Source organism: Zalophus californianus, chromosome 10, assembly GCF_009762305.2.
Source record: "Zalophus californianus isolate mZalCal1 chromosome 10, mZalCal1.pri.v2, whole genome shotgun sequence".
Classification (NCBI taxonomy): Eukaryota; Metazoa; Chordata; class Mammalia; order Carnivora; family Otariidae; genus Zalophus; species Zalophus californianus.
This window is the reverse complement of record NC_045604.1, coordinates 11,824,037-11,851,711: the sequence shown is the minus strand read 5'-3', so window position 1 is coordinate 11,851,711 and position 27,675 is coordinate 11,824,037. Positions and strand designations below refer to the sequence as shown.

Genomic DNA, 27,675 nt, shown 5'->3' with positions numbered 1-27,675 from the left:
CCTAAAAATAAGTTTTAATATCAAACGTAAGCTGGTGCAAAATTAGAATTTGGGCTTTTGGTCTGCTTAAAAGTCTTTTTGACCTGGAACATTCCAAAAGATATGCTCAACTCGTTAGGCTTATTTGATATATCAAATTACATGAGAAGCATTGTCAAATAAGAGGTAATACTAAGGGGCGCCTGGTTGGCTCAGTCGTTAACCATCTGCCTTTGGCTCAGGTCATGATCCCAGGGGCCTGGGATGGAGCCCCGTGTCAGGCTCCCTGCTCAGCGGGAGGCCTGCTTCTCCCTCTCCCACTCCCCCTGCTTGTGTTCCCTCTCCCACTGTGTCTCTCTCTGTCAAATAAATAAATAAAATCTTTAAAAAAAAAAGAAAAAAAGAGGTAATACTAAACCTTCTTCATGTTGCATTGTAAAATTGTGGCAAGTGGATTAAGTCCATTGTTCTTCTGAGGAAACAAAAAAGGAAGGCTGCCCGTTGCCAGGCTTTTGCCATACGGATGTCCTTACAACGTGACCACAGTCTGCTCCTGACTTACAAAAATTCAGGTGGGCAAACAATGCCTGTAAATGAACAGTCGGGGTTATAGGAACCCCAAGAAGGCTACTTGGTTCTCCCTGGCTCCCTGGCAAACCCCATTTTTCAGGTTTTGCATTCTTTCACCCACCACAGTACATTTAAGATATCTCACTCAAGTTATGAACAGACATCAGTGGAGAGACATTTATAAAATTGCAGAACAATCTACCAGGGATGCCTGACCTGTTAGGTCCATAATCCTGAAACAAACTGAAACAAAATAAAACTGTTTTTATTCCCAGAGGCCTCAGACCTCCCTCTCTCTAGACCCTTCGAACGCCTGCACCTGGACTTCATTCAACGGCCAGTTAGTAGGGGTTATCAATATGTTCTTGTTCTTGTTTGCATATTTTCTGGATGGGCTGAAGCCTTTCCCTACTGCAAAGCTGAGGTCCCCATAGTAGCAAAGAAACTGTTAAAAAGTGTGTTTCCCACTTGGGGTCTACTTCCCATGATTTCCAGGGATCGAAGCGCCATGTCACTAGACAGATTATAGGAGCCTTAACAATAACCTTGCAACATTTTTAGAATTCCAGCAGCATAGAGTGAAGCAACCTTCGGATCGTCATGAGGTTGAAGAAGCTTCCCAGATCCCCGTTCAAAGGATCCTGACAGTCGTACTTTAGAGCCTGGTGACTAGGTATTCTGGAAGCGTTATCAGTGAAAGACAGCCCTTCTAGCTCCATTAAAAAGAGAACTTTCCTGGTGCACCTGACCGCTGACACTGCTGCAAATCTAGAAGGTGTTAAGTCCTGGGTACACATCACAAAGCAGAAGAAGGCTCTATGTGACACCTGGTCCTATTCAGACCCTGAAGACCTAGAAATTAAATTGAGGAGGAAGAGAAATCGCTGACATTGCAGTAGACTGCGTCCACCCAAGACCAAGATCAAGACTTCATATTTGAACATAAAACCCTTCTTTTCCTTTCCTTTAGTCTGGCCTTAGCTTGGAAAGATAACACACTCGTTCTGTCTCACAGGCCATTGCTAAGGCTACATTTACATTGTTGAGTTAAAAGGGACCTACCAGTGGGGTTTCATAGTTCAGGATTCACTCCTTTTGACAGGCCCCTGTTTCCCTAGTTAGGATTAAATGTAAATGAGGCTAATTTTCGGGGTGCCTGGGTGGCTCAGTCAGTTAAGCATCTGACTCTTGATTTCAGCTCAGGTCATGATCTCAGGGTTGTAAGATTGAGCCCTGCATCCAGCTCCTCATTGAGGGTGGAGCTTGCTTAAGATTCTCTCCCTCTTCCTCTGCACCCCCCCCACCCCGGTTCGCACACTCATGTGAGCACACTTTCTCTCTCTCTCAAAAAAAATGGGGCTGATTTCTTAATTCTTAAAATTATTACAGAATCTGCTGCTAAAGCAATGCTGCCCAACGAAGATCCTTAGACTCTGCCAAAGTAGTTTTGATAATAATAGGACAGCTCTTGATTATCTTTGAACTGAGCAAGGAGGTATCTGTGCTGTGGCCAACACCACTTGCTGTACCTGGATTGACACTTCTGGGGAAACTAAAACTCATTTACCTGAGATCACTGAGCAAGCCACTTGGCTTAAAGGATGACCCCTTCAGTGGGGTCTGTGATCTGATTTTGATTGGTTTGGGTCTTGGGCACCAAGGCTTCAAAGTGAACTCTAAATATCGGGGATTATCCTGCTTATGTGATTATAATCTTCCTGGTACATTGTATCCTCTCAAAACCTTTTTCTTTTTCTTCTTTTTTAGATTTTTATTTGAGAGAGAGAGAGTGTGTGCACGAGTGTGGGGAGAGGGAGAGGGAGAAGCAGACTCCCCACGGAGCAGGGAGCCTGATGCGGGGCTCCGTCCCTGGGACCCCGGGCATCATGACTGAGCCAAAGGCAGACGCTTAACTGACTGAGCCACCCAGGTGCCCCTGTATCCTTTCAAAAACTTTGTCTGATCACAACCACTAACCACCAAGCACATGATCTCCTTAAGCCTACAATGGCAGAAAAGGAACAGAGAACAACAGACTTAAGGAACGCAGACCTTGTCGTAACCCGTGAATTTCACAGAGATAAAGCAAAAACACCATGAACGGTGAATGCCACACAGAGGATCAACAGAAGCTTCAAGCACCACAGAACCAAGCTGAGCGTGACGCTGATGGCTTAAATTTTGAGCACAACTCTCAGTTCAGCTGAGAGTCTGATCAAAAGGGGGTAATGTTAACCAGAAAACCACAGCCCTAAAATGGCCTAAGTTAAGGCTTCGAGTGAGTAAACCAAGACTTAAAACCTAACCTAACTGCAGTTTCGATTCCCCAGGGATGTAAGCTTTAACCAGGCAACATGGAACTTCTTGGTCAAAACTAGGAAATTGACTGGTAGACCATTCTCCAGAGGAGGGCAACCTTGCCTAAACAGTGCATTCCTTGCCAATCAAGTCCGTTCTTTTTATGTCTTTTCTCTGCCTTTAAAACCTTTTGTTCAGCTCAGTGGAGCTCCCCTCTCCTTGCTAGATGGGATGCTGGGTGATTCATGAATCATTTAATAAAGTCAATTAGATCTTTCAATTTACTCAGTTAAATTTTGCTCTTTTAACACATGTGTGGTGGGATGGACTGGAGCTGGGAGGGGACGTGAAAAGCCAGTCAGGGGTGACAACATGTATCTTAAGCAAGGTGCAAACGGTGGGCATGGCGAGGGACGTGGCAGTGCCCAGATCGTGCACCCGGCCGAGATGCTGTTGGCCGCTGGGCCCTGAGCAGTCCCCCACACAAACCCAGGGCGCTTGTCCTGCTGCCCGCGCCCTAGAAGCATGGAGAAAGTTCCTCTCTGGTGGGCGTTGCTGCTGGGCTTTAAAAATCACGGTAATATTACTCATCTACTTGGTGAGCCTGGTCTGGTTTCTGCGTCCTGGATTCTTTATATGGCAGGTTGGTTAAAGCTGTGCAAAGGTAGCAGTTAATATTTGCATGGGGTTACCTATTCATTTAAAATTTAATTATGTAAAAGTTCATCTGTTCCATTGTAGATGCAGCACATGTTCCTCATGGTGAATTTAGAAAATACCGGCCACGTTGGGGAAAGCAATCACCCATTGTCACTGTTTAAAAATTTTATTCTGGTTGGTTTTTTGTTTGCTTAATGTAGCCATAGTCTGTATGATATAGATAACATATACATATATATAATCATATATACTATATACAGATATATGTTGTATATCATATGATATATATACAGATATATATCTGTGTATCATATGGTAAATATATGCAGAAGTATGTATCACATATACTTTCATAGACCTCCAGTCTTTGCAAAGGTCTTTTTTTTTTTTAATTTTTTTATTGTTATGTTAATCACCATATATTACATCATTATGCAAAGGTCATTTCTGATGGCTTCATAACATTACATGTAGAAATATACACCGTGTTCTAAACAACATTTTATAGTATTTGACACTTGGAACATATCCAATTTTGTTGCAAATAATAATACAGTGTATATCTTCGTGTGCAGAATCATTTTATTATTTTTTTAAAAGATTTTATTTATTCATTTGAGAGAGAGAGAGAGTGCACAAGAAGGGGATGGAGCAGAGGGACAGGAACAAGCCGACTCCCTGCCAAGCGGGGAGCATTTTGCGGGCCTCGATCCCCGGACCCCGAGATCACAACCCCAGCTGAAGTTAGACGTTTAACCAGCTGAGCCACCCAGGCGCCCCCAGGGCCATTTTACAATTGAGTGTTCTTCTGAAACTAGATTGCTAAAGTGGAGTTATTGACTCGCAGGATACAGGCATATATTACGGCATCCTGGCCAGTGGCCTTCAAAAGCGCTCCTCCCCTGTGCACCCCCTTGTGCCGCGTGGGGGAGATCCTGGCTCTGGGCTCTTGCCCAGACCTGGGTGGGCCTCTCAGTCTTAACAGGCTGCCTTTTCCCATGGAGGTAATTTGGCACAGGACATAGTTTATGTTTCCTGCATTTTAACCTCATCGAGGGACTGTTTTGTGAGTGTTTGAGCTATTTATGGCCTGTAGGAGAAATAACCAAATAATCAGAAGTCCTTGTCATTTATTCAGTTTCCAGAGTCCGGGAGGCTTTCTTTAGGATTTTTCCCACAGCAGCAACACCACCACCTCAGCGCATCCTTGCTAACCAGCCTGTGGCCATCTTCACCCTGGGAATGAATCTCCATTTTTAACTTTTTGAAGTTATGCATGCTCCGGGGTTAATGCAGGAAAAGCATTAGAGGCGATTCAGAAATAAGATAAATAGATTTTAGGTATTGAGGACTTTTGAAATAAATAAAACCGTCTATGAAATTGTTTTGAATGTTACTATAGCAGTTACACTTCTCAATCCCTGATGTTAATATTGACGCGTAAAGAAAGCTTAAAGAATGAGTTAAAAAGCTACAAAACTTTTTCTAAGTGTTGACATTTTATTACCTATCCTTCGTCTTTTGGGAGGAATAGGAAATGAGATCACTGTTTTCTGATGTGCCTTTTACATGTTAACACAAATTCCTGTTCTTGGTCTTTACATGGCTGTTGAATCCTGTCAACTTTGTGCTCATGGGCTTTGGAATCAGGTTGTACGTGAGTATGGAAGTTATTTTATAGATCTTGTTTTTATATTCGATTAAGCCTCCATGAAGCCATATGGAAGTAATCTGTGTGTAACTGCCAGATACATCGCCTGGAATTCCAAGTATGATGAAGAAAAGATGGGATTTTAAAAAGATTGGAATTTTGAGAGCCGGAGGGAGGAGGAGGAAAGCATGAGCACATTTTTTTTAGGCGCAAATAATTTTTTTTGTAACGAAGAGAAATGAACTATTTTGGTATGACTAAACAAATCCTCGCTGAAGAAATATGTGGATGAATTAACCCCCTTATAATTTTGTGGTTTCTTTAATATTAATAAATGTAAATCTCAGTTGTACTTTTTCTTTGGTATTTATGAGTCTGCTTCAGGGCTTCTCTCATTTTATATTAGAACTTCGGTCGGTATTCATTTTTCTTTACTCTTTTCTAGTAACCTAGCAGAGGGTTTCCCTCCAGAGATAGGAGTGGACTCCGCAAACATTACCTCCCGTGGTGGGTGGGGGATGGGGGGCATCAGGAACTACACAGATGGCCCACTGAGGCAGGATGACCCAGTGACTGTGAGGAGATTGTCAAAGGAGACTTTAAAGTCAGCCATTGAAATAGAGAAGCAGATTTTTTCCTTTTAAAATTTCTGAAGACATGGGGGCTCCCGGGTGGCTCAGTTGTTAAGCATCTGCCTTCGGCTCAGGTCATGGTCCCAGGGTCCGGGGATCAAGCCCCGCATCGGGCTCCCTGCTCCGCGGGAAGCCTGCTTCTCCCTCTCCCACTCCCCCTGCTTGTGTTCCCTCTCTCGCTGTGTCTCTCTTTGTCAAATAAATAAAATCTTAAAAATAAAATAAAGTAAAATAAAATAAAATAAAATTTCTGAAGACAGCAGCACCCGGCTGGCTCAGTCAGCAGAGCATGCGACTCTTGATCTTGGGATCTCGAGTTCAAGTCCCACGTTGGGTGTTGAGATGACTTGAATAAATAAAAACTAAACTAAACTAAATTTCTGAAGAGAAATTAGAGAAGGGGATGAACAGAAATACACAAAATGGAGTGCCCATGAGCTGGCTTTCTGTGGAGAACATGGAGAATATGGAGCTCGAGTCCTGTGTCCTGCTGAGGTTTGTGCTCTCTGCTCTATTCCAGTGGCTCACATCACCATCCATCAACATTTCTCTGTGGAAAGCTAGATTTACCCAAGCCCCTTCTCCCTCCAGCTCATTCCTGGAAGAGGCGGTCATTGATGCACCATAACAGTGGAAGTAACTTTGACCCCTGTACTCTGAACACAGTTCCTGGCTTTCACAGGAGTAGGGCAGGGAAAGGGGGACCTGGGTTGAACAAGCGCATAGAACAGATACAATCCAGATAGACCTAAATATCTATGGTGAAGAACAATGTTCAAAGACAGATCTTCCCTGAGCACTAAAGGGCCCCGATGTGTGTTGCCAGCTGGTGAAAAAGGATTTGCTCTGCTTCGGAGACTTTCCCTTTACTGATTTAAGACATTCTCCATTTGTGTGGACAGTTCTGGTGGGGTCTTGAATTGCACTGTTCTAGGCTGTCTCTCTCCTTGACCAAACTAGTTAGGCTCCTCTGAAGCCTCTTCTCCACCAGGCCGCAACCTTGACTCTGGCCTTGCCAGGCCTGCCTAGCTCAGTTTAGCAAGAATCCGGCTAAATCAGTTTGAGAGTGCCCTCACCCTGGCTATCTGATCACTCATATTATAGAATTCACTTCCTCATCTCTCCCTTCGATGTGTAAGACCTTGGCCTCCCTTCAGCAAGAATCCTGTTAAGTCAGTTTAACAAGAGTCCTCCTACCCTTGATGTTTTCCCCGAAGTAATTTGCCATCCACTAACCCTGTCTCTCTGCATCTTGGCTACAAATCCCCACTTATCTTTGCTGTGTTCAGAATTGAGCCCTATCGTAATATCTCTATTGCAATTGTCTTATTTTTTTATTGACCTATAACATTGTATTCATTTAAGGTATATAATGGAATGATTTGGTGTATGTGTATATTATGAAATGGTCACAATAAGTCTAGTTAATGTCCATTACTTTACACAGTTGTAATTTTTTTCTTGGGATGAGAACTTTTAAGATGAAGTCTCTTAGCAACTTTTAAATTCACAACACAGCATTGTTTTGATTTTTTAAGATTTTATTTATTTATTTGCCAGAGAGAGAGAGAGAGAGAGTGCACAAGCAGGGGGAACGGCAGGCAGAGGGAGAAGCAGGCTCCCCACCAAGCAAAGAGCCCAATGCGGGACTCAATCCCAGAACCCTGGGATCATGACCTGAGCTGAAGGCAGAGGCTTAACTGACTGAGCCCCCCAGGCGCCCCACAAACACAGCATTGTTAACTATAATCAACATGCTGTACATTATATCCCCAGAACCTATTTCTCTTACAACCAGAAATTTGGGTCTTTTGACCACCTTCATTTATTTTGCCCACCGCCTAACCCCCACCCTTGGCAACCAGCAGTCTTGTCTCTCTATCTATGAGTTGTTTTTATTTTTGTTTTTGTTTTAGATTCCACATATAAATGAGATCATATGGTATTTGTCTTTCTCTATCTGATTTATTTCACTTAGCATAATGCCTTCAAGGTCTATCCACTTTGTCCCGAAGGGCAGGATTTCATTTTTTTTAAATAAGACTGAAATAATATTCCATTATAGGTATATACCACATTTTCTTTATCTGTTCATCTGTCCAGTGGACACTTAGGTTGTTTCCATGTCTTGGCTATTAGAAATAATGCTGCAATGAACATGGGGGTGCATAAATCTTTTCAAGTGAGTGTTTTCTCTTTCTTTGGATAAATACCCAGAAGTGGAATTGCTGGATCCTATGACAGTTCTGTTTTTAAATTTTTGAGGAAACTTCATACTGTTTTCCATTAGTGGCTGCACCAATTTATATTCCCACCAACAGTGCACAAGGATTCCCTTTTCTGCACATCCCCCCCAGCACTTGTTATCTCTTCTTGATAATAGCCATTCTAACACATGTAAGGTGGTAGCTCATTGTGGTTTTGATCTGCATTTCCCTGATGGTGAGTGATGGTGAGCACCTTTTCACCTACCTCTTGTCTTCTGTGGAAAAATATTGGCTTAGTTCTGCTGTTCATTTTTATTTTTGTTATTTATTTTTTGAGATTTTATTTGTCAGAGAGAGCACGCACAAGCGGGGGCGGGGGGGGGGGCAGCAGGCAGAGAGAGAAGCAGGATCCTCTCCAAGCAAGGAGCCTGATGTGGGACTCGATCCCAGGACCCTGGGATCATGACCTGAGCCGAAGGCAGACGCTTAACTGACTGAGCCACCCAGGTGCCCTGAGCTGACTTTTTTGTATGGTATAAGATAGTGGTCCAGTTTCATTCTTTTGCATGTAACAGTTTGGCCCCTGCCATTTATTGAAGAGACCATCCTTTCCCCTTTGTATATTCTTGGCTCCTTTGTCATAAATTAATTGACCATATATGCATGGGTTTATTTCTTCTCTCTCTTCTGTTCCATTGATCCACATGTCTGTTTTTATGCTGATACTATATTGTTTTGGTCACTATAGCTTTTGTCATATAGTTTGAAAACAGGAAATATGATGCCTTCAGCTTTCTTTTTTCTCAAGATTACTTTGGCTATTCAGGGTCTTTTGTGGTTCCATACAAATTTTAGGATTTTTTTTTTTTTTAAATATTTTATTTGTTTATTTGACAGAAAGACAGCATGCACAGCGGGGGCGCAGGAGAGGGAGAAGCAGGCTCCCCACTGAGCAGGGAGCCCGACAAACGGCCCGATCCCAGGACCCTGGGATCGTGACCCCAGCTGAAGGCAGACACCTAACCCACTGAGCCACCCAGGCGCCCCCTTTTTTTTTTTAAGATTTTGTTTTTAAGTGATCTCCACACCCAACATGGGCTTGAACTCACAACCCCAAGATCGAGAGTCACTCATTCCACCGACTGAGCCGGCCAGTCACCCTAAGATTGTTTTTTTTTTCCTATTTCTTTGAAAAATGCCATTGGAATTTTGATAGAAATTTTATTGACTCTGTAGCTTGCTTTGTGTTTTATGGATATTTTAACAAACTTAATTCTTCCAATCCATGAGCACTGAACAATTTTGCTTTTATTTATGTCTTCTTTAATTCCTTTGATTAATATTTTATGATTTTCAGTGTACTGATCCTTCACCTCCGTGGTTAAACTTATTCCTAGATATTTTATTCTTTTTGATATAAATGGTATTACTTTTCTTAATTTCTCTTTCTGATGGCTTGTTGTTATATATAGAAATGCAACCGATTTTTGTATATTGTTTTTTACTGAATTCAGCTATTCTAATAGTTTTTGGTGGTGTCTTAGGTTTTCTATATATAGGATCATGTTATCTGCAACACAGATTTCCATCTTCCTTCCTGATTTGGATGGCTTTTATTTTCTTTCCTAATTGCTCTGCTAGGACTTCCAGTACTCTGTTGAATAAAGTGAGAAGAGTGGACATCCTTGTCTTGTTCCTGGTCTTAGATCAGCAATAGTCTCAAAAGAAGTCTTCCTTAGGTTTTAACAAGTGTCAGAATAATTTTTTCTTTAACAGTCTGGCACATCAAACAGGACCCTAAGACTCTTAAACCACCCTGATCCTGATGGCTGACCTTGTTGTTTGAAACATGACCTGATTTGAAAGTGCCTGCAGCATTGGTGGACATTCCCTTCTGCCCTGAAAAAACCTCAGGATCTTGGGCCAGTACGAACCTTCCAAACTACGACCCCTGGGAACGCTGCCAGGAGCGCACCGTCCCCTAAGCCCTGTAGAGGGCGCTCCAGGCCGCCCAGGGCTGCTCTGACCTGCGCTGGGAGAGCCCGGGCGTCCGCCAGCTCGCTCCTCGCCAGCCTCGGTTCGCGGGCCCTGGGCGCCCAGCGGCATCCGTCCGCGCTGATTCCCACTCCCGCAAGCTCCCTCGTTCCGCGTGGCCGGCGGGGAGGGTGGCGGAGGGCAGCGGGACGCTCCGTGCCGGCCACGTTGTGCCCACCGGCGCCCCATTATCCCCAAGGCAGGGATCTCCCGGCCGCCGGATTTCGAATTTAGAAATCACGCTTTAGTCCTGCAAGTTTGGTATCTGTGACCACTTTAGGTTTAATAAACACCCATAAATTCGTAAAGAAAGGCGATCTTGAGGGAGGGCGCACGGCCTTGCAGCCGCAGGCCGCGGAAGGCGGAGGAGGCTGTGCGGCGAGGACCAGGCCGCAGCGGAGTCACCACCTCCCACCGCCGGCGCCCCGGGGGGCCACCCCTCAGCTAAAGGCCGCGGTACTGGGAGCGGCCTGCCCTTTGGGCTCCTGGCCAAGGGCCGCACCTCCCCCGCAGCCCCAGCGGCCGCCGCGCTCCCGCCGGGTGACGGCTGGGCATCCGTGGAGGGCCCCGCCGGAGCTGCCGCCGCCGCCCGCGCCCCCGCCCGCTCGGCCATGGGCGCCGCCGGCTCGTCGGCTCTGGGCAGCCTCGGCCTCCCCGCGCCGCGCCTCCCCGCGCCGTCCCGGCTCTCCTGGCTCGGGGCGGCAGCGCTGGGACTGGCCGCCGTGGCGCTAGGGACAGTGGCCTGGCGCCGCGCGCGCTCCAGGCGGCGCCGGCGGCTCCAGCAGGTGGGCACCGTGGCGCAGCTCTGGATCTACCCGGTCAAGTCGTGCAAGGGGGTGCCGGTGAGCGCGGCGGAGTGCACGGCCTTGGGGCTGCGCTGCGGCCACCTGCGGGACAGGTAGGGCCGGGCCGGGCCGCGGCTGCGCGGGGTGGGCTCCGGCCGCGGGCGGGAGCGGGGTGGTCTGCGGAGCCCACCATCAGGTCCTTCCTTCCCTTACAGTGGGGCAAGGACAAAGAGAACGAGGGGCCATTACCTCCCGACAGCGGACCCCAGGGGCCCGGGACCCTGGGGCTCTGTGTCCTGACCCAATTCCGGAGACAGCTGTATTCTCACCTCCCACGGCCCCTTTCACCTCTGCGCTCCTGCCGGGGAGTGGTTTTGGCGTCCAGGTGTCTGCCAGTGTGCAAACGGATTTCTTCAACTCCGGCTAGCGGAGGCGACAAGCGCCCAGGGATTGGTCCCCAGCACATTAGTTTTATTAATTGTCTCTGGAGAACTTGGGGAGACTTGGGGCCGCGGAGCCTAGCCCTCAAGGAGCGCACCAAGGTGGAGCGCATAATCATAATGACAGCTATTGAAGCTTAAAACTTCTTGCCGCTGAGGAAGTTCTATTGCACGTGCTCTTTCCCCTAATTCTCGCAAGCCCTCTTGCATGGATAAAGAAACCGGGGTCCCGCGCCACCCAGCGAGGGGACCAGGACTCTCGTTTTCTTTAGCACGCGGGTGCTTTGTGAAGTCCTGTTATTAAGGCACTATCTGGGTAGTCACGATCTGCGTAAACGCTTGGGGTTCAGGGAAGGCACAAGAGGCCCTGAGCGAGCGGCTTTGTTCTCCTCTGCGTCTGGCGTCAGGCCAGCCCAGAACCTCATTGTAAGGCTGCACTTTAAGCTCTTTCCTCCCAGACCAGCCCTCACAGCTTCTGCAGGGAACCCAGAACGCGGGGGTGGGGGTGGGGGGTAGGGGAGGGGCTGTAGTTTTTCCTCCTTGCAGCTCTCCGGACAGAGGGCAACTCACAGCATTAATGAAGGGTGAGCTATGCATCTTTGCTTCAGGAAGGAAGCCAAGAGTCCTAGATATTTCATGGATTGTACGGAGTTTGCTGACTCTGCAAGATGGTAGAATTTATTGAATTCATTTTGTAGGCCCCAGAGGCAAGGGGCGTTATCATTTTACTGTATGGATTGGGAATATTTCCCGAGCTCATATATTAGTAAATAACAATCAGAGCAGACACTATTTTTGTCCACCCACTACCACGAAGTGTGATTGGGAGAAGCAAACAAAGGCTTACTGGACTCAGTGTGACAAGTACCAGGGAGCACAGAGAAGGAGCACCAGAAACCGCCTGGGTGGGCAGGAATGATATTATAGCTTGAACTGAATATTAAAAAATAATTATGAACTTTCCAGGCAAGTAAATTGGGAGAGGAACATTCTAAAGAGAGAGAGAGAGAGAGAGAGAGACATGGAGTAAGCTGGGTAAAGACCCTGGACTTGGAGGGGAGGTATGCTGGGGAAAAGGTGAGTGTACTCTTAGGGAATTGGCGGAAGGAATTGAAACCAGGCAGATACGTCTACACCAGTGATCGCTGCAGCATTACTCACAGTGGCCAAAAGATGGAATCAACCCAAATATCCACCCACAGATGAATGGTAAACAACATCTATACACAATGGAATATTGTTTGGCCACAAAAAGGAACGGAGTTCTGATACACACTACAGCATAGATAAATCTTGAAAGCATTATGTTAAGTGAAATAAGTCAGGCACAAAAGGACAAATATGTGATCCTAATTATATGAAATAGCTGCATTGGCAAATTCGTGGAGACAGGAAGTGGATTAGAGTTTACCAGGGGCTCGGGGAGAGGGGGAACGGGGAGTTATTGCTTAATAGGTTCAAAGTTTCTATTTGGGATGATAAAAAAGTTTTGGAAATTGATACTGGTGATGGTTGCATAACATTGTGAAGGTACTTAATGCCACTGAATTGTGCACCTAAAATGATTAAAAACACATTGAAAAAATATCCATTCTTTGTAGATGTTTCCATGTTTTGGTGTTGTGAATATTGCTGCTATGAACATCAGTGTGCAAGTATCTGTGTGAGGCCCTGTTTTCAATCCTTTTGGAGATACCTAAGAGCATGCCAGGCACTTGATGCTGTATATATTTTACCACAATAAAAAAATTAAGAAAGAGGCTGGCCTGCGTGAGGGCACACGGAGTTGTGAATGGCTGGGAGGGTAGCGGGGTTATGTAGGGCCTTGCCTGCCTTGTCGAAGAGTTAGGGTTTTATCCTGAAAGCAGGAGCCATGAAGGGATTTTTCATGAGGGGGTGACATGATTAGATTGGTGATTTAGAAAGATCAGACTGCCAGGATGCCCAGCTGGCTCAGGGGGAGGAGCCTGAGACTTTTGATCTTGGGGTCGTGAGTTCGAGCCCCCTGTTGGGCATAGAGATTACTTTGAAGTATTAAAAAGAAAGGCAAGATCAAACTTCCATCATTATCTGGAAGAATTATTACATGAAGAAGAATATTCCTGTGCTGGTACAAAAGATTTGGAGCAGGGAAGCGCTCTGTCTGGGTCAAGAATGAGGACTGATAAACGGGCAGTTCAGGAAAGGGCTCCCACTAACCTTGTTTTTCTAGTGTAGCTGAAACATTTCAACCATGATGACCTGCTGGAGGTGATGCAAGGAAGCTCTTTCACAACCTCACATATTCACTGGCATGTTATGTTTATAGACTCCAAAAGCACAAGTTCACTTCTATAACTGTAATCACTTGATCCAGTGTGAATTGAAATTACCAACATGTCAATATGTTTTGCTTCCTCAGTAGCTGAGAAATAACCTATACAAATGATTCCCCACCTCCCACCCCTGAAACCATTTTCAACTGCTCTTATTTCTCCATTTATCTTTCTTTTTTTTTTTTTTTTCTGAGAAGTGCCTCTGGATCAGGAGTATTGTGCCAGAAAAATTTTTGGCCATAGTAACGATTAGACCTTTGAGCAAATTGCAGAATTCACCGCCCTGAATACGAAACAGTAATTTTTTAAAAAGGTAGGGGTGGATTTGACAAGGTCTAAGTGGCATCCTATGCTGTCCCACTGAGCTCCATGCTCTGAGAACAACAGAGCAACAATCTTGTTATTTCACTGCAGGAGCCCAGGGCCTACTGTGTGCCAGGCATGGTGCTTCCTTGTGCTCTTAACGTCTTTCCAGGAAATAGTTTCTTGTCATCTTTTTGGGGCATGTTAAATGAAAGTGGTCAGGATTTCTGGCAGCTGAGATGAAAATATAATAACATCTTTGATTTCTGTGCCATCCAGGAGCTCAAAATGTTCTGAAGATATTATATATATATTGGATGCTTGACCGGTTCCTAAACCCTTTGAAATTAACGGACAGCCTCAGTCTTGCTGTGCTGCTGAGTTGATGTTTAAGGATAGACAGGCAGACACATACACACAGACACACAAACTCACACACACCAAGCTGACAGGGAGGAAATCAAAGAGTGCATTTATATGCCTGAAGCTCCCACAGAGACTGACCGCCCGTCATGGTGGGCCACGTGTATCTTGTGTTTTGAACGTGGCAGGTTTTGGCTGGTGATCAATGAGAAGGGGAACATGGTTACAGCTCGACAGGAGCCTCGTCTGGTCCTGATTTCCCTGACTTGTGAGGGTGATGCCCTGACTCTCGGTGCAGCCTACACGAAGGACCTGCAGTTGCCCCTCAAGACACCGGCCACGAATGCAGTTTACAAGTGCAGGTAAGGCAGGGGTAGAGAAAATAACACCACCAGAGGATGAAGGACAGAGGTGAGGTGGGAGTGATGGTGGACAATGTCCAGGAAGGGGTGAGATGCGATCTAGGTATTACCATCGGACTTGCCCTATTACGCCTGGAGAGACTGGGAACCTTCCATATCTGAGTTAGGAAGGGAGTCACAAATATTTTTGTGAACTGTGATATTTAGCACTAATGAAAGGACGTTCTAAGATAGAAAAGACAGCTGCAACCAGGAGAGTGATCTGACTTGCATGTGCCCAGGGGTCTGTCTGCGTGATAGCGAGGGTGGAGATTTCAGCCGGGAAGGGGCTTTGTACAGAGGCTCGCTCCCTGACATTAGAAGGGCTGTAAGGAAACAGTTAGTCTAAGAAAACTAGCTTTGCTTCTGAGACCTGATGTCTTGAGGTGATTTTTTATCCCATCATGGGGAAATTAGAATTTGGTCTAATTATACTTTGTCATCGTTTCTGCATCTTGAGTTAAAATGCGTTGTGAAGGCTGAATGGAGTCCATAGCCTATCATAGAAAATAACATCACATCAAAAAATGTAGATCCCAGTTAGCTGAAAAATATCTAAAGATCCCCAGAAGTTTATAAGATGCGATACCCATCTAATTTCTGTAATATTTTAGAGTTTCAGACATAATATGTTCTTATTTTAATTTGATGTTTTTTTTAAATTATAAATGTAATACATATTCGTAGTTGAAAGACTGGAAAATACTAAAAAAAAAGTAAAGAAAAACCTGTGAGGTAACTAACTATAAGTAATATTCTGATGTTTTCTGTCTTTGTAGTTAATACTTTAAAAGAAATAATATAAAAATCAGTCTTTTTTAAAAGATACTTTATTTATTTATTTGAGAGACAGAGAGAATGAGAGAGAAAGCACATGAGATGGGGGGAGGGTCAGAGGGAGAAGCAGACTTCCTGCTGAGCAGGGAGCCTGATGCGGGACTCGATCCAGGGACTCCAGGATCATGACCTGAGCCGAAGGCAGTCGCTTAACCAACTGAGCCACCCAGGTGCCCTAAAAATCAGAGTCTTGAATACTGCCATATACTTGATATGTTGAGTACCTTTTCATATATTTTTTAAAGATTTTATTTATTTATTTAATGGAGAGACAGCAAGAGAGGGAACACAAGCAGGGGGAGTTGGAGAGGGAGAAGCAGGCTTCCCGCTGAGCAGGGAGCCTGATGCGGGGCTTGATCCCAGGACCCCGGGATCATGAGCTGAGCTGAAGGCAGATGCTTAGTGACTGAGCCACCCAGACACCCCACCTTTTCATATTGTTCACAATCTTCAAAAATAACAATCTTCATGTCGGCCTACTATTTCATTCTGAGGGTGTGTCTTATAATGCATTTTAACATGTTCCCACAATTAAATATTTGGATTGTTTTCTATTATTTCCAGGTGTGAAGAAGAATGTGAAAAAATCTTGGTATAAATCTTTGTTCAAAATGCTTAGTATTTCCTTAGGGAAAAATTTTTAACAGTGGTTTTGCTAGAAACAAGAAACTATAGACTTTTGATATACGTTGCTGAATAGTTTTGCAGAATGCTTATACCAACTGTATAGCTACCAGTATTTTATGGGCATCTCTGTCTAATTGCATTCTGACCACTGTGTGCAAAAATATTTGGCCATTTTTATAGGAAAAAGATGGCAGTTTCTTGTTACTTTAATTTGCATTTAATTTACTGTCCAAGGCAAACTTTTTATTTTTACTTTTTTTTTAAAGTAGGCTCTATACCCAACATGGGGCTTGAACTCACAACCCCAAGATCAAAGAGTTGCATCCTCCATGGACTGAGCCAGCCAGGTGTCCCTGAGGCAAATTTTTTAATATGTCTGTTGCAATTTGTATTATATATTTGTTCACATCCTGGCTCCTGTTTCTTTGCCATGACTGGGTATCTGCCCATACTTTCTTGTGGTTATTTTTTTCCACTTAATTATTAATTCATTTGGAATTATGTGGAAACTTTTTTCATGGCCCTGTACAGGCTCTCTGGTCCACACTCAAAAGACTAAACAAGAGCATGTTTGGAAATTGCAAAATGAGAAGGTTTAAACATGTTACAATAGTTTACAGACTCTTAGGGTGAAGATGTCAAGGACCTTTTGGACCTGGGTTTCTTTGGCAGCACAGGCCATTCTCTTGTGAAGGAGTTGTAACTTCAGCCCACAGTCTCCTAAAGATTTCTGACGAGTCTTGGGATGCAGGGGTCACTTTCAAAAGGTCATGATCATAGCCAGTACACCTGTTTTTACTGTTGAGGTTGTTGCTTGATTTTCTTACAAGTCATGCCAGCCACTAACAGGATACAGAGAATTAGGGCCTTATATGGATTATTCAGGCATATAGCCTCAAACCATGCCTACATTATCTTTGTTGAAAGTTTTAGGAACATTTGGACTTTTTTTTTTTTTTTTTGGCTTGGATTTTTTGGGACAGTGTGTCAGTGGAATGTTGGACCCAATGACACAGCTGAGGCTGCTCAGAACATAGGAGAAATGTGGGAAGAGAAAGAAAAAAGGCAGAGAACAAATTGTGCTAATATGAGGGCCTCATATTGTAGGTATTTATGAATCTTCTCTACTGAAGGCGGTTAGTAAAGACTGGAGGAGGTAATTCCCACTCAAATATGAAAATGGCAATACAAAACCCCAAGGAAAATGAAAAGTCAATGAAACATGACATCACCAAGAGAGCATAGGAACCTAGTAACCTATTTCAAGGACATGGAGGTGTATGATTTACCCAATAAAGCACTCAGATAGCTGTTTTTTTCTTTTAAGATTTTATTTATTTGACAGAGAGAGACACAGCTAGAGAGGGAACGCAAACAGGGGGAGAGGGAGAGGGAGAAGCGGGCTTCCCGCGGAGCAGGGGAGCCCGATGAGGGGCTCGATCCCAGGACCTGGGGATCATGACCTGAGCCGAAGGCAGACGCTTAACGACTGAGCCACCCAGCCGCTCTCAGATAGCTGTTTTAAGGAAACTCCATGAGATGCAAGAAGACATGGAGAGACAATTCAGTGAAAACAGGAAAATAATAAATGGGCAAAGTGAGAAGCAAAACAAAGAGATAGAAATGATTTTAAAAAAAAAGAGCCAAAGAGAAATTCTGGAGCTGAAGAATAAAATGAATAAAATGAAAAATGCACTAGAGTGTTATAACAGCAACATGGGTCAAGCAAACAGAGGAATCTTTGGGACCGAAGACCAGATCTTCCAATTATCCAGTCAGAGGAGAACAAATTAAAGAGAATGAAAAAGAGTGAAAAAAGCCAATGTGCTCTATGGATTACCATTAAAAGAAACGATTGGTGAATTCTTGTAGTTCCCGAAGAAGAAAAAAGTAGGAGTGGCAGAAAATTTAGTTAAAGAAGTAATGGCGGAGAACTTTCTAAATCTGGGGAGACCTTTGCATCGCCAAGTTCATGAATCAAAGGAAAAGAATCTTAAAAGCAGCAAGAGACAAGAAGCTTGTAACTTACAAGGGCACCCCCCTAAGGCTATCAGCCAACTTCTTAGCAGAAACCTTACAGGCTAGGAGAGAGTGGGATGATCAAGAATATTGCCAATCAAGAATACTCTCTCCGGCAAAGTTAGCCTCTAGAAGTGAAGGACAGATAAGGACTTTCCAAGACAAACACACGCTGAGGGAGTTCATCACCACTGCATCTGCCTCACGAGAAATGCTAAAAGAAGTTCTTCAAGCTGAAAGGAAAAGATGCTAATATGAGAACATATGAAAATATACAACACACTGATGAAGGTAAACACAGAATTGGGGCACCTGGCTGGCTCAGTTGGTAGAGTATGTGACTCTTGATCTTGGGGTCATGCATTTGAGCCCCATGTTGGGTGTAGAGATTACTAAAAGAATTAAATAAAAAATAAACACAAAATCAAATTCAGAATACTCAAATACTGTAATATGTGGTGCGTTAATCACTTAAGTCTTGCATAATGGTTAAATGACAAGTATTATGACTATAGCTACAATAATTTGTTAATAAATATGTGATATAAAAACAGGTAAATTGTGACATCAGAAACATGAAGTGGGAAGTAGAAGAGTAGAGTTTTTGTATGAGATCAAAATTAAATTGTCAGCATAAAATAGACTGCTGTATCTATAAGATGTTTTAATTAAACCTTATGATAATCACAGAGCAAAAAATCCTCTGTGGAATCATAAAAGATAAAGGGAAGGGAATCAAAGCATTTCACTATGGAAAACCATCAATTTACAAGGGAAGATAGAAAAAGAGGAAGAAGAGAACAAGGGAATTACAAATCAGCTAGAAAATAATAAGATGGCATTAATTGGTCCTTAGTTATCAATAATTTTTTTTTAGAGACTGCACAAGTGCACTCAATGGCTGTTGGGGGGAGGGGCAGAAGGAGAGGGCAAGAGAGAATCTTAAGCAGTCTCCACACCAAGCATGGAGCCCGACGTGGGGGTTTAATCTCATGGCTCTGAGATCACGACCTGAGCCGAAATCAAGAGTTGGATGCTTAACTGACTGTGCCACCCAGGAGCCCCTTGTTATTAATAATTTATGGAAATGGATTAAATTCTCCAGTCAAAGGCACAGAGGCTGGATGGATAAACAAGACCCATATATATGCTGCCTCATAGAGACTCACTTCAACTTTAGGGACACACATAGGCTCTGAGTGAAGGGTTAAGAAAAGATATTTACACACATGGAAACCAAAAACCAAAAGAGAGCAAGGGTTTCTGTATTTAATCAAACAAAATAGACTTTCAGCCAAAGAATGTAATAAGAGACAAAAAAGGACATTATATTATGTAAAGGGATAAATTCTTTTTTTTTTAAGATTTTATTTATTTGAGAGAGAGAGAGAGCACAAGCTGCAGGGGGGGGTGAGATAGGGAAGGTGGGGGAGGGAGAAGCAGGCTCCCCGCTGAGCAAGGAGCCCGACGCGGGACTCGATCCCAGGACCCTGGGGTCATGACCTGAGCCGAAGGCAGACGCTCAACCGACTGAGCCACCAGGTGCCCCCAAAAGAGATAAATTCATCAAGAATATGTACCAATCGTAAATATATATGCCCCCCCCCCCACCTTGGAGTTCCTAAATATATTAAGCAAATACTAACAGAAGTGGACAAGACAGCAGTAGTCCGGACTTTGGTATCCCACTTTCAACGATGGATAGATCATGTGGAGAGAAAAGTCACTAATGAAATGTTGGCCTTGAGCCATACTTCACACCGAGTGGACCTAACAGACATTTACAGAACATTCTCTCCAACAGCAACAGAATACATGTTCTGCTCAAGCACACAAGAAGGCTTCTCCAGCGTAGATCCTGTGACAAGTCATGAAACAAAGTCAGTAAACCTAAGAAGACTGAAATCATATCACATATTTTTTTACATCCACAATGGTATGAAATTGGAAACCAAAATAGGAGGGAAGCTGAAAAGTTTACAAACATACAGAAGTTGAACAATACGCTTCTGAACAACCAGTGAGTCAAAGAAGAAATCGAAAGGGAAATGTAAGAAAACATCTTGAAACAAACGAAAATGGAAACACAACTTACCAAAACCTATGGGATGCAGCAAAAGCAGTTTTCAGGGAGAAGTTTATAGTGATACATGCCGGCATTAGAAAAAAAGAAAGATCTCAAATAAACAGCTGAATTTTATACCTCAAGGAGTTAGAGAAAGAACACACTAAGCCCGAAGTTAACGTAAGGAAGGAAATAACAAAGATCAGAGCGGATCTTTGATAAGATAAATGGAACAGAGGCCAGAACAATAACAGAAACGATGAACAAAATGGAGAGCTGGTTTATTTTTATTTAAACATTTTTTTTAACTTTAAAAAACGTATTTATTCGACAGAGAGAGACACAGCGAGAGAGGGACCACAAGGGGGGTGGGTGGGAGAGGGAGAAACAGGCCTCCTGCTGAGCAGGGAGCCCGATGTGGGGCTCGATCCCAGGACCCTGGGATCATGACCTGAGCCAAAGGCAGCCGCTTAATGACTGAGCCACCCAGGTGCCCCTATTTTTTAAAAAATTGAGGACAGTTGGCACACATAAGAGCTGGTTTTCTGAAAAGATAAAATTGACAAACTTTTAGCTAGATTAAGAGAAATGAGAGCAGACTCAGATAAAATCAGAAATGAAAGAGGAAGCATTAGAACTGATACCACAGAAATGCAAAGGATCATAAGAGACTGCTATGAAGAAAGCTCACTTGAAATAACTGGGAAAAAAAACCCCAAAACTAGAATAATTACTACCATCTACTGAGCACATCCGAAACCTCAGAATTGTTTGGGGGACTTTGTATAGATGATCCCTGATCCTCATAAGAAGGTTGTGATTTTATCCCCATTATATAGATGAAGAAACTAAGGCACCAAGTAAGAGATAAAACCAAGGTCATGGAGCTAGTCATTTGTGGGAACAGGATGCACCCCCGAGTAGGTCTACCTGACTCTCTCCTCTTTCCCAAACTTAAGGCATTGGTACAACTCAGCCATGCTTTATGCTGGGTCTCGGGCATCCAATTGAGCCTTGAGCAACAGAGGTTTGAACTCTGTGGATTTGAACATGCAGATTTTTTTCAATAAATACAGTGCAGTCTTATACATTTCTTTCCTTTTCTTTATGATTCTCTTAATAACATTTTCTTTTCTTTAGCTTTATTGTAAGAATACAATAGATAATACACATAGCATACAAAATATGTGTTCATCACCAGTTTATATGTTACCCATAAGGCTTCTGGTCAACAGTAGGCTATAAGTAGTTAAATTTTGGGGAGGTCAACAGTTATATGTGGATTTTCCACTGCATGGAGGGTTGACACTCCTAACCTCCACGTGGTTCAAGAGTCAACTGTACTTATTTAATGTTTTCCTTCAAATTGATTTAGCTTTTAAAAAAGACCTTAAAGGCATTTATTTATTTTTCTTATTCTTAGTATTTTCTTATTGTACAGGATGTGTAGTGAGTTCATTTACGTACATCTTCAGTAATAAAATATCAATGTATTATAATTCCATAAGAAATGTGTATCTCAGGACATCTGGGTGGCTCAGTCAGTTAAGCGTCTGCCTTTGGCTCAGGTCATGATCCCAGGGTGCTGGGATAGAGCCCCACATCGGGCTCCCTGCTCAGCGGGGAGTCTGCTTCTCCCTCTGCCCTTCCCCTGCTTGTGCGTGCGCTCTCTCTCTCTCTCAAATGGATAGATAAAATCTTTAAAAAATATATGCTATAAGTGGAATGTTACCTAATTCTAGCTAGAAATATTGCCTGCAGAAGTCTCTGGACCTGAGGTCCGTTCTTTCTTTTTAAAAAAGAGATGATTATCACATGTTGCTAGAAGTTAAAGCCTTACTATCGTGAAACTGAACAGAATCATGTTCTCTCTCTGCCACTCACCATTCTTTCCTGTTGTACCCAAGTGTAAGTCTTATCTTGAATACCCATAATAGTGATGGTCCTACACCTGGGAAACACCAGCCTATAACTGTTTCTTTCCTCTCTGAGCTGTGAGACACATACAGCTGCCATGCAGTTCTGCATCCTGTATGTCTGGGGCAGGGGAGACTTCAAATCCAACGCTTACTGCTAGCAACCAAATCAAATCAGATTATTGTTGTCTATAATGTTTTAGATTTTATAGAACATTTTCACATACATTGCTGCATCTAGTTTCATTATCATCATACTGGTAATGTTTAGCTGGCCTATTAGTAAAGATTTGTGGTTGCTATCTAGCTGGGTGAACCAGATTTTGCAGTAATTGTTAGTTTACTTTATATTGATGTATTCATTTTCTTCTGGAGAACTCTGTATCTTTTCAAACCTATAATCTTATTTTGTTCTCCCATGCATCCAGATAGGGAGGCACAGGTATGCATCACTCTGTTATAAAACTGGGGAAAACAAGGTTTGAAACTGACTTCATTGAGCCTTACACAGGGGTTGGGAGGCAGGACCAGGCTAAAATGGTATTTCCTGATAATTCAGGAATCGCAGTGACATCCCAGCTTTTCGGATATGTGTGGGACATGCTAGGGTGTCCAGATTTTCAAAGCCACGGCCATTCTTTGCTCCTGCCACCCCCTGCAGAGTGCATGGCCTGGAGATCGAGGGCAGGGACTGTGGGGAGGCGGCGGCCCAGTGGATAACTAGCTTCCTGAAGACGCAGCCCTATCGCCTGGTGTACTTTGAGCCTCACCTGCAACCGAGAAATTCTCACCAAATATTGGACGTGTTCCGGCCCACCGACCAGGTCAGAGGAGCACCCCTGGGCTTTGGCCTTTGGTGTGTCCTGTGGAAGACTGGCTTCCTCAGGGGTGCAGAGCCCATCAGGCGGGGCAGCCTGTCTGCTGAGCTCCGCCCTGTCATTTTTGCCAGGAAGCTTGGCCTGAGCAGTGGCTGGGGATTATAAAAAATAGGCAAAAAAATAAAAGCCCTTCCTTTGGAAACTTCATCTGTGTTTCTTGATTTGGGGGACTGTTGCATTTTTCCCATGGGCATCTACCTTCCTACTTATGTAAGCCTTCCAGTGCCGACAGGGTTTCAAAACTGTTCTACGTCCAGATCTTTTCCATTCTATTCTGTAGTTGTATGTGGAGTCCAACCTTTTTTACAGTGTGATTGCAATTGGCAGATCACAATTGGCAAATGAGTGTGGGAGTATGGAGATCCACAGACTTAAAGTGACCAGGTTGGCCCTTTCAGGAATAAGGCTGTAAGGATTCATCATGAAAGGAGGGTTGGTAGCACAATTATTATGGCTGTTAAAAAAAAACTATATAAATGGTCAGTAAACGAATTTGATGTTGATTTGCATGTTGCATTAAATAATAGGTATCCAGGGAAGCAGTGAGTATTTTTATCACCTGTATTGAGGTCATCAAGCCCATCAACATTGGGGAAGTTGAGGCTTGGAAAGGTGGAGTGACTTCCTTAAGGGCACTTGACCAGTGGCAGCTCTTGATCCCAAGGCCAAGTTCTCTTCATTCCATCATGTAATTCCTGTTATCTGCAAGGCTATTTAAGACTTCTGAACCACTATGACTTTTCTATATAAAGAACTAAAAGAAATATTTAGAAACAGTGTGTGTGTGTGTTTGTGTGTGTGTTTGTGCGTGCGTGTGCACATGGGGGTGGGGCCGGGGAAGAGAGGGTTCCAGGAACTAGACACATGTGACCTCTGTGTACCACATTCTAACCATTTCTATTTCCTTACCAGATTGTGTACTCAGATACCAGCCCATACTTGATCCTTTCTGAGGCATCGTTGGCAGATCTCAATTCCAGGCTGGAGAAGAAAGTTAAAATGACTAACTTCAGGCCCAATATTGTAATTTCAGGGTGTGGTGTCTATGCAGAGGTAACTTGATGCCTTCCTTGTCCTTTTTCTTGGATTTAACTTTTTTTTTTTTTAAGGTATAAGAGCCTCTGATGTTGCATTAGATTATTCTGAAGAATTCACTAGTTATTGGTTGTATGCTAGACAATTCAGAGTTTTGATTTCTTAACCATCTAATCAATGCGGACTTCTGCACGGAGGGCGCAAATATAAATGACATGCTGGTGATGGGCGGTTCTGGGTCTGAGACTTCTAAGGACAGTTCTCAGTAGGTAGAGTACTTTTTGAGCCAAATTTATATAGCATAAAATACATGATGTGTGTGGGCCATGGATCAAACTCAGGGTGTGCTCATGTCTTGTTGAAGTTGGTTTTCCTATTCAACCGATGGCCCCAGGAGAAGACAGGCTGTTGAAGTATGGCTGTTGGGGTGTGGGAGTGGAGTCCCCAAGCTAGATGGAACTACCCTAAAATTCTTCCAGTGTCACCTTTGATCTGCACTCAGATGTCTGCGCTGTGGCTTAGCATGAGGGCCACATGATTCTGGTGGCAGATTTACCTTTGTCATTGTCTTTGGATGTTTTGTTTGGTTCTGTCCCTTGTCAACCATGAAGGCAGAGATTGGTGGCCTGGGGGCTTGGTGAAGCAGTCTAGGGGCCTGGGTGGCTCAGTCGTTAAGTGTCTGCCTTCGGCTCAGGTCATGATCCCAGGGTCCTGGGATCGAGCCCCACATCGGGCTCCCTGCTCCATGGGAAGCCTGCTTCTCCCTCTCCCACTCCCCCTGCTTGTGTTCCCTCTCTCGCTGTGTCTCTCTCTGTCAAATAAATAAATAAAATCTTAAAAAAAAAAAAAGCAGTCCAGAGGTTTGAAGCCCACACTCAAACCCAAGGCTCCGCGGTTGGCTGTCGGCTTCCTTGCTGGCCCCTGTAGGACTCTGTGTGCTCCCTCTCAGGTTCCTTTACCTGCCTGGAGAATGGGGTGGTCCTTTCTGCCTAGGATTACCTTACAGGCTTGTTAAAGGATCAGTTTGGCTGAGGTAACTTATGAAAAGTATAAATGCAGTGTCAGTCAGTGAAGGGCAACAGAAGTAACTCCAAATCCACCTCTGACATTTTATGTGAACCGCTCCGAGCGTATCATGTCTTTCAAAGATGGCAGGTCAGCTCCTAGCGTGAGGTGGGAAATGTGCTCTCTCCCCGACAGCCTGGACTGGGCTCTCTCCGTGTTCCACAGTGACAAGGGAGCTCGTCTGCCCTTGCTCACATCCTGCGCAGTTCAGTCGGACTCAGACAAGAGGGAAAAATCAGTGTGGGTTGCCTTTGACCATCTCATTGATATTCGTCTCGCACCAGTTGTGGCCAGGAAAGCAGTTTCTCTGGAGGGTTTTCCTTCTCAGGGAAAGAGAAAGGAGGGGGAGGGTTTCCATTTAATGCTCACATTGTGCTTTGCAGCCCAGGGAGATGAAAGTCATCATTCCCCTTTTATAAGGGGGAGAGGAGAGGCCTGGGGCGGGGATGACCTGGCTCGCCCCAGGCTACCCCATGGCAAGAAGTGGAGGACCTGGGTCTTGAACCCAGACTGTACCAGGGGCCAAAGGGACTCTGAGCATCGTAGGGGGCGTGCATGAGGTTGGGGCACCGGATTTGAATCCACCTGCTTCACTAAGTGGCTGTGTGACCCTGGACAGGTCCTTGCACCCCTCGAGGCCCTTGCTTCCTGCACCTGTAGATGATTTCAGCCGGCCCCTCCCTTGAGGGTAGCTGTCAGAATCAAGGTGGATAATCTGCGGAAAAGCTCCCTGAGGTGGAAAGTGTCAGACAGAGGTGGGGGAGGGTTTCTGTCCTACAATCAGAGTGAAGGTGCCTGGCTCAGGCATTCCCCCAGCTATGACCGACTCAAGCTTCCTTCCTCCCGCAGTCCTTGAGCCCTGGGTCTTGTTGATGACGTTTGCTACCCCAGAGTTGGGAGGTGGTCAGATGTAGATGAAATTGAGTGCAGAGGAGACAGCCCAGAGTAGGACCTCAGATTTTGATTTGTTTGAACGGAATCTTGTTCCGGAAGTCTTCATTTCCATCTAACTCTGAGCGCTCCCTAACTGGGAATATTTTACATTTTAAGTCGGATGTTAATACAACATTTTGGCTGAGCTCACTTTGTCATAGCGTGTCACTCATCCCACCGTGAGTTGGTGCCCCTGTGTCCCCTGCACTGTGGGTGACACGTGGAAAAACAGGATTGAAGAAGAATGGCTGCTTCTCCCAAGGAGATCACAGCCCCAGGTGATCAGACTGTGACCAGGCCAGCGCGACAGGCCAGGAAGGGGGTGAGCGCAGGCGGTTAGGTGACCCCAGGGGTGTTATCAACCCAGACTGGACGGCAGCTGGCGGCCCCTAAGGGTCTGCTCAGGCTCAGAGTATCCCAGCGCTCAGGCCTTAGACCCGTTTACATCTCTGGCTTTCCTTATGGTGGAATTTTTTACCTTATATATCTGTGACTCAACCCCTAACCTAAAAGGGGCTCTGGAAATACTTCTTTAATGAATAATAAATTAATTTCCTACCCAGAACCACCCACGTTTCTCCTTTTGCATCTTTTATGTTTCTTTTTTATGACCACAGTGCCCCCTGGTGGGCAGATGCACACAGAACAGGCTGGGGCTGCTCTAGTCTGGCGGCCCAAGCTTTTTGGGATCCTTGTGACACCTGCAGTTAAGAGACCCATTTTATAATTAAAAACTACAATACGTATTAGCAAGAATGAGACACACTCTCAGAGGTAAAATTCTGAGTCTGCAGGTCTCTTTCTGGCTTGTGACCAACAAAGGACTGGGCAGGTTGGTTTTAACTCAAGAAATTTTGTCTTCAGCCCTCGGGCAGTGGCACTTCCCCTCCCTGGGTGGGAAGTTTAGGACTGTGATCACATGTCCTTTGTCTCCTCAGTGTCTTCCTTCTAATCATTCCCTGAGCCTCCTCACCCTTCTACTGTGCCTTCCAAAGTCTCTGTTCTGGAAGTTTCCATTCCAATCCTATCTTTTCCATAAAACCTCCCCTGAGCAGAGCAATCTGAGGCTTTGTTCCCCTCAACCTCCAGATCAGTTCTTGCCTGTGCACTTAGACCCACGCACAGTGTACGACCGCACAGTGCTTTTGCTCAAAGTTTTTGGAACTTTAAAAAATAAATCGATCGTTAACTTTTCCTATCTCCCCTGCTGGATCTGAGGGGGCGCCACGTCCATTGATTTGATTTGTCCTGAAAAGGAGGCACCACTGACCCAGGCTGTGGGCCAATGCCTGAGGAGCCTGCTGGGCTGGAGTGCTGTGCTCACGCGCCAGGGGAGATGCAGACATAAGGACGTTGGGCACCCTCTTGATCTGTTCGGATCCACCTGGGGAGATGCGAGGTAAACCTACCAATGCCCTCAGGGTCTAAATCCACCTGAGGCTGCACAATTTAGAGTGATTCCCCCTCCACGCCCTTTCTCTCTGTCCCCCACGCCCTCTGGGGGCCCCAAGCCTTCCATTCCCCACTCCCCGAGCCCAGTGGCCTCTGTCCGAGGGGAGTTCCAACCACAGAGAGCAGAGAGAGACTTTCACTTCGGGAAGATGAACAGACATGTCATAGGCAGAGGGGGCAGGAGGGTGTGTGGCTTCTCAGGGCGGATGT

At 44.7% G+C, this 27,675-nt stretch overlaps 2 protein-coding genes across 6 annotated transcripts in view; both read left to right on the top strand.

Moving 5' to 3' along the window:
• MTARC2 (mitochondrial amidoxime reducing component 2) overlaps positions 1–5,515 on the top strand; it is a 32,447-nt gene extending 26,932 nt beyond the window's left edge. Inside the window, exon 8 of one of the 2 annotated variants that reach the window (XM_027612537.2) lies at positions 5,158–5,515. The gene's annotated coding sequence lies outside the window, so the exon portion shown is untranslated. The other variant, XM_027612538.2, reaches the window with a different exon arrangement.
• A 4,545-nt stretch (positions 5,516–10,060) lies between these two features.
• Positions 10,061–27,675, top strand: part of MTARC1 (mitochondrial amidoxime reducing component 1) — a 31,285-nt gene continuing 13,670 nt past the window's right edge. Inside the window, exons 1-4 of one of the 4 annotated variants that reach the window (XM_027612121.2) lie at positions 10,061–10,929; positions 14,426–14,599; positions 22,764–22,926; positions 23,893–24,033. In XM_027612121.2, coding sequence (XP_027467922.1) covers positions 10,643–10,929; positions 14,426–14,599; positions 22,764–22,926; positions 23,893–24,033 — 765 coding nt within the window. In that variant the 5' untranslated portion in view covers positions 10,061–10,642. The remainder of the gene's footprint in view (positions 10,930–14,425; positions 14,600–22,763; positions 22,927–23,892; positions 24,034–27,675) is intronic. The other 3 variants (XM_027612122.2, XM_027612123.2, XM_027612119.2) reach the window with 3 other exon arrangements.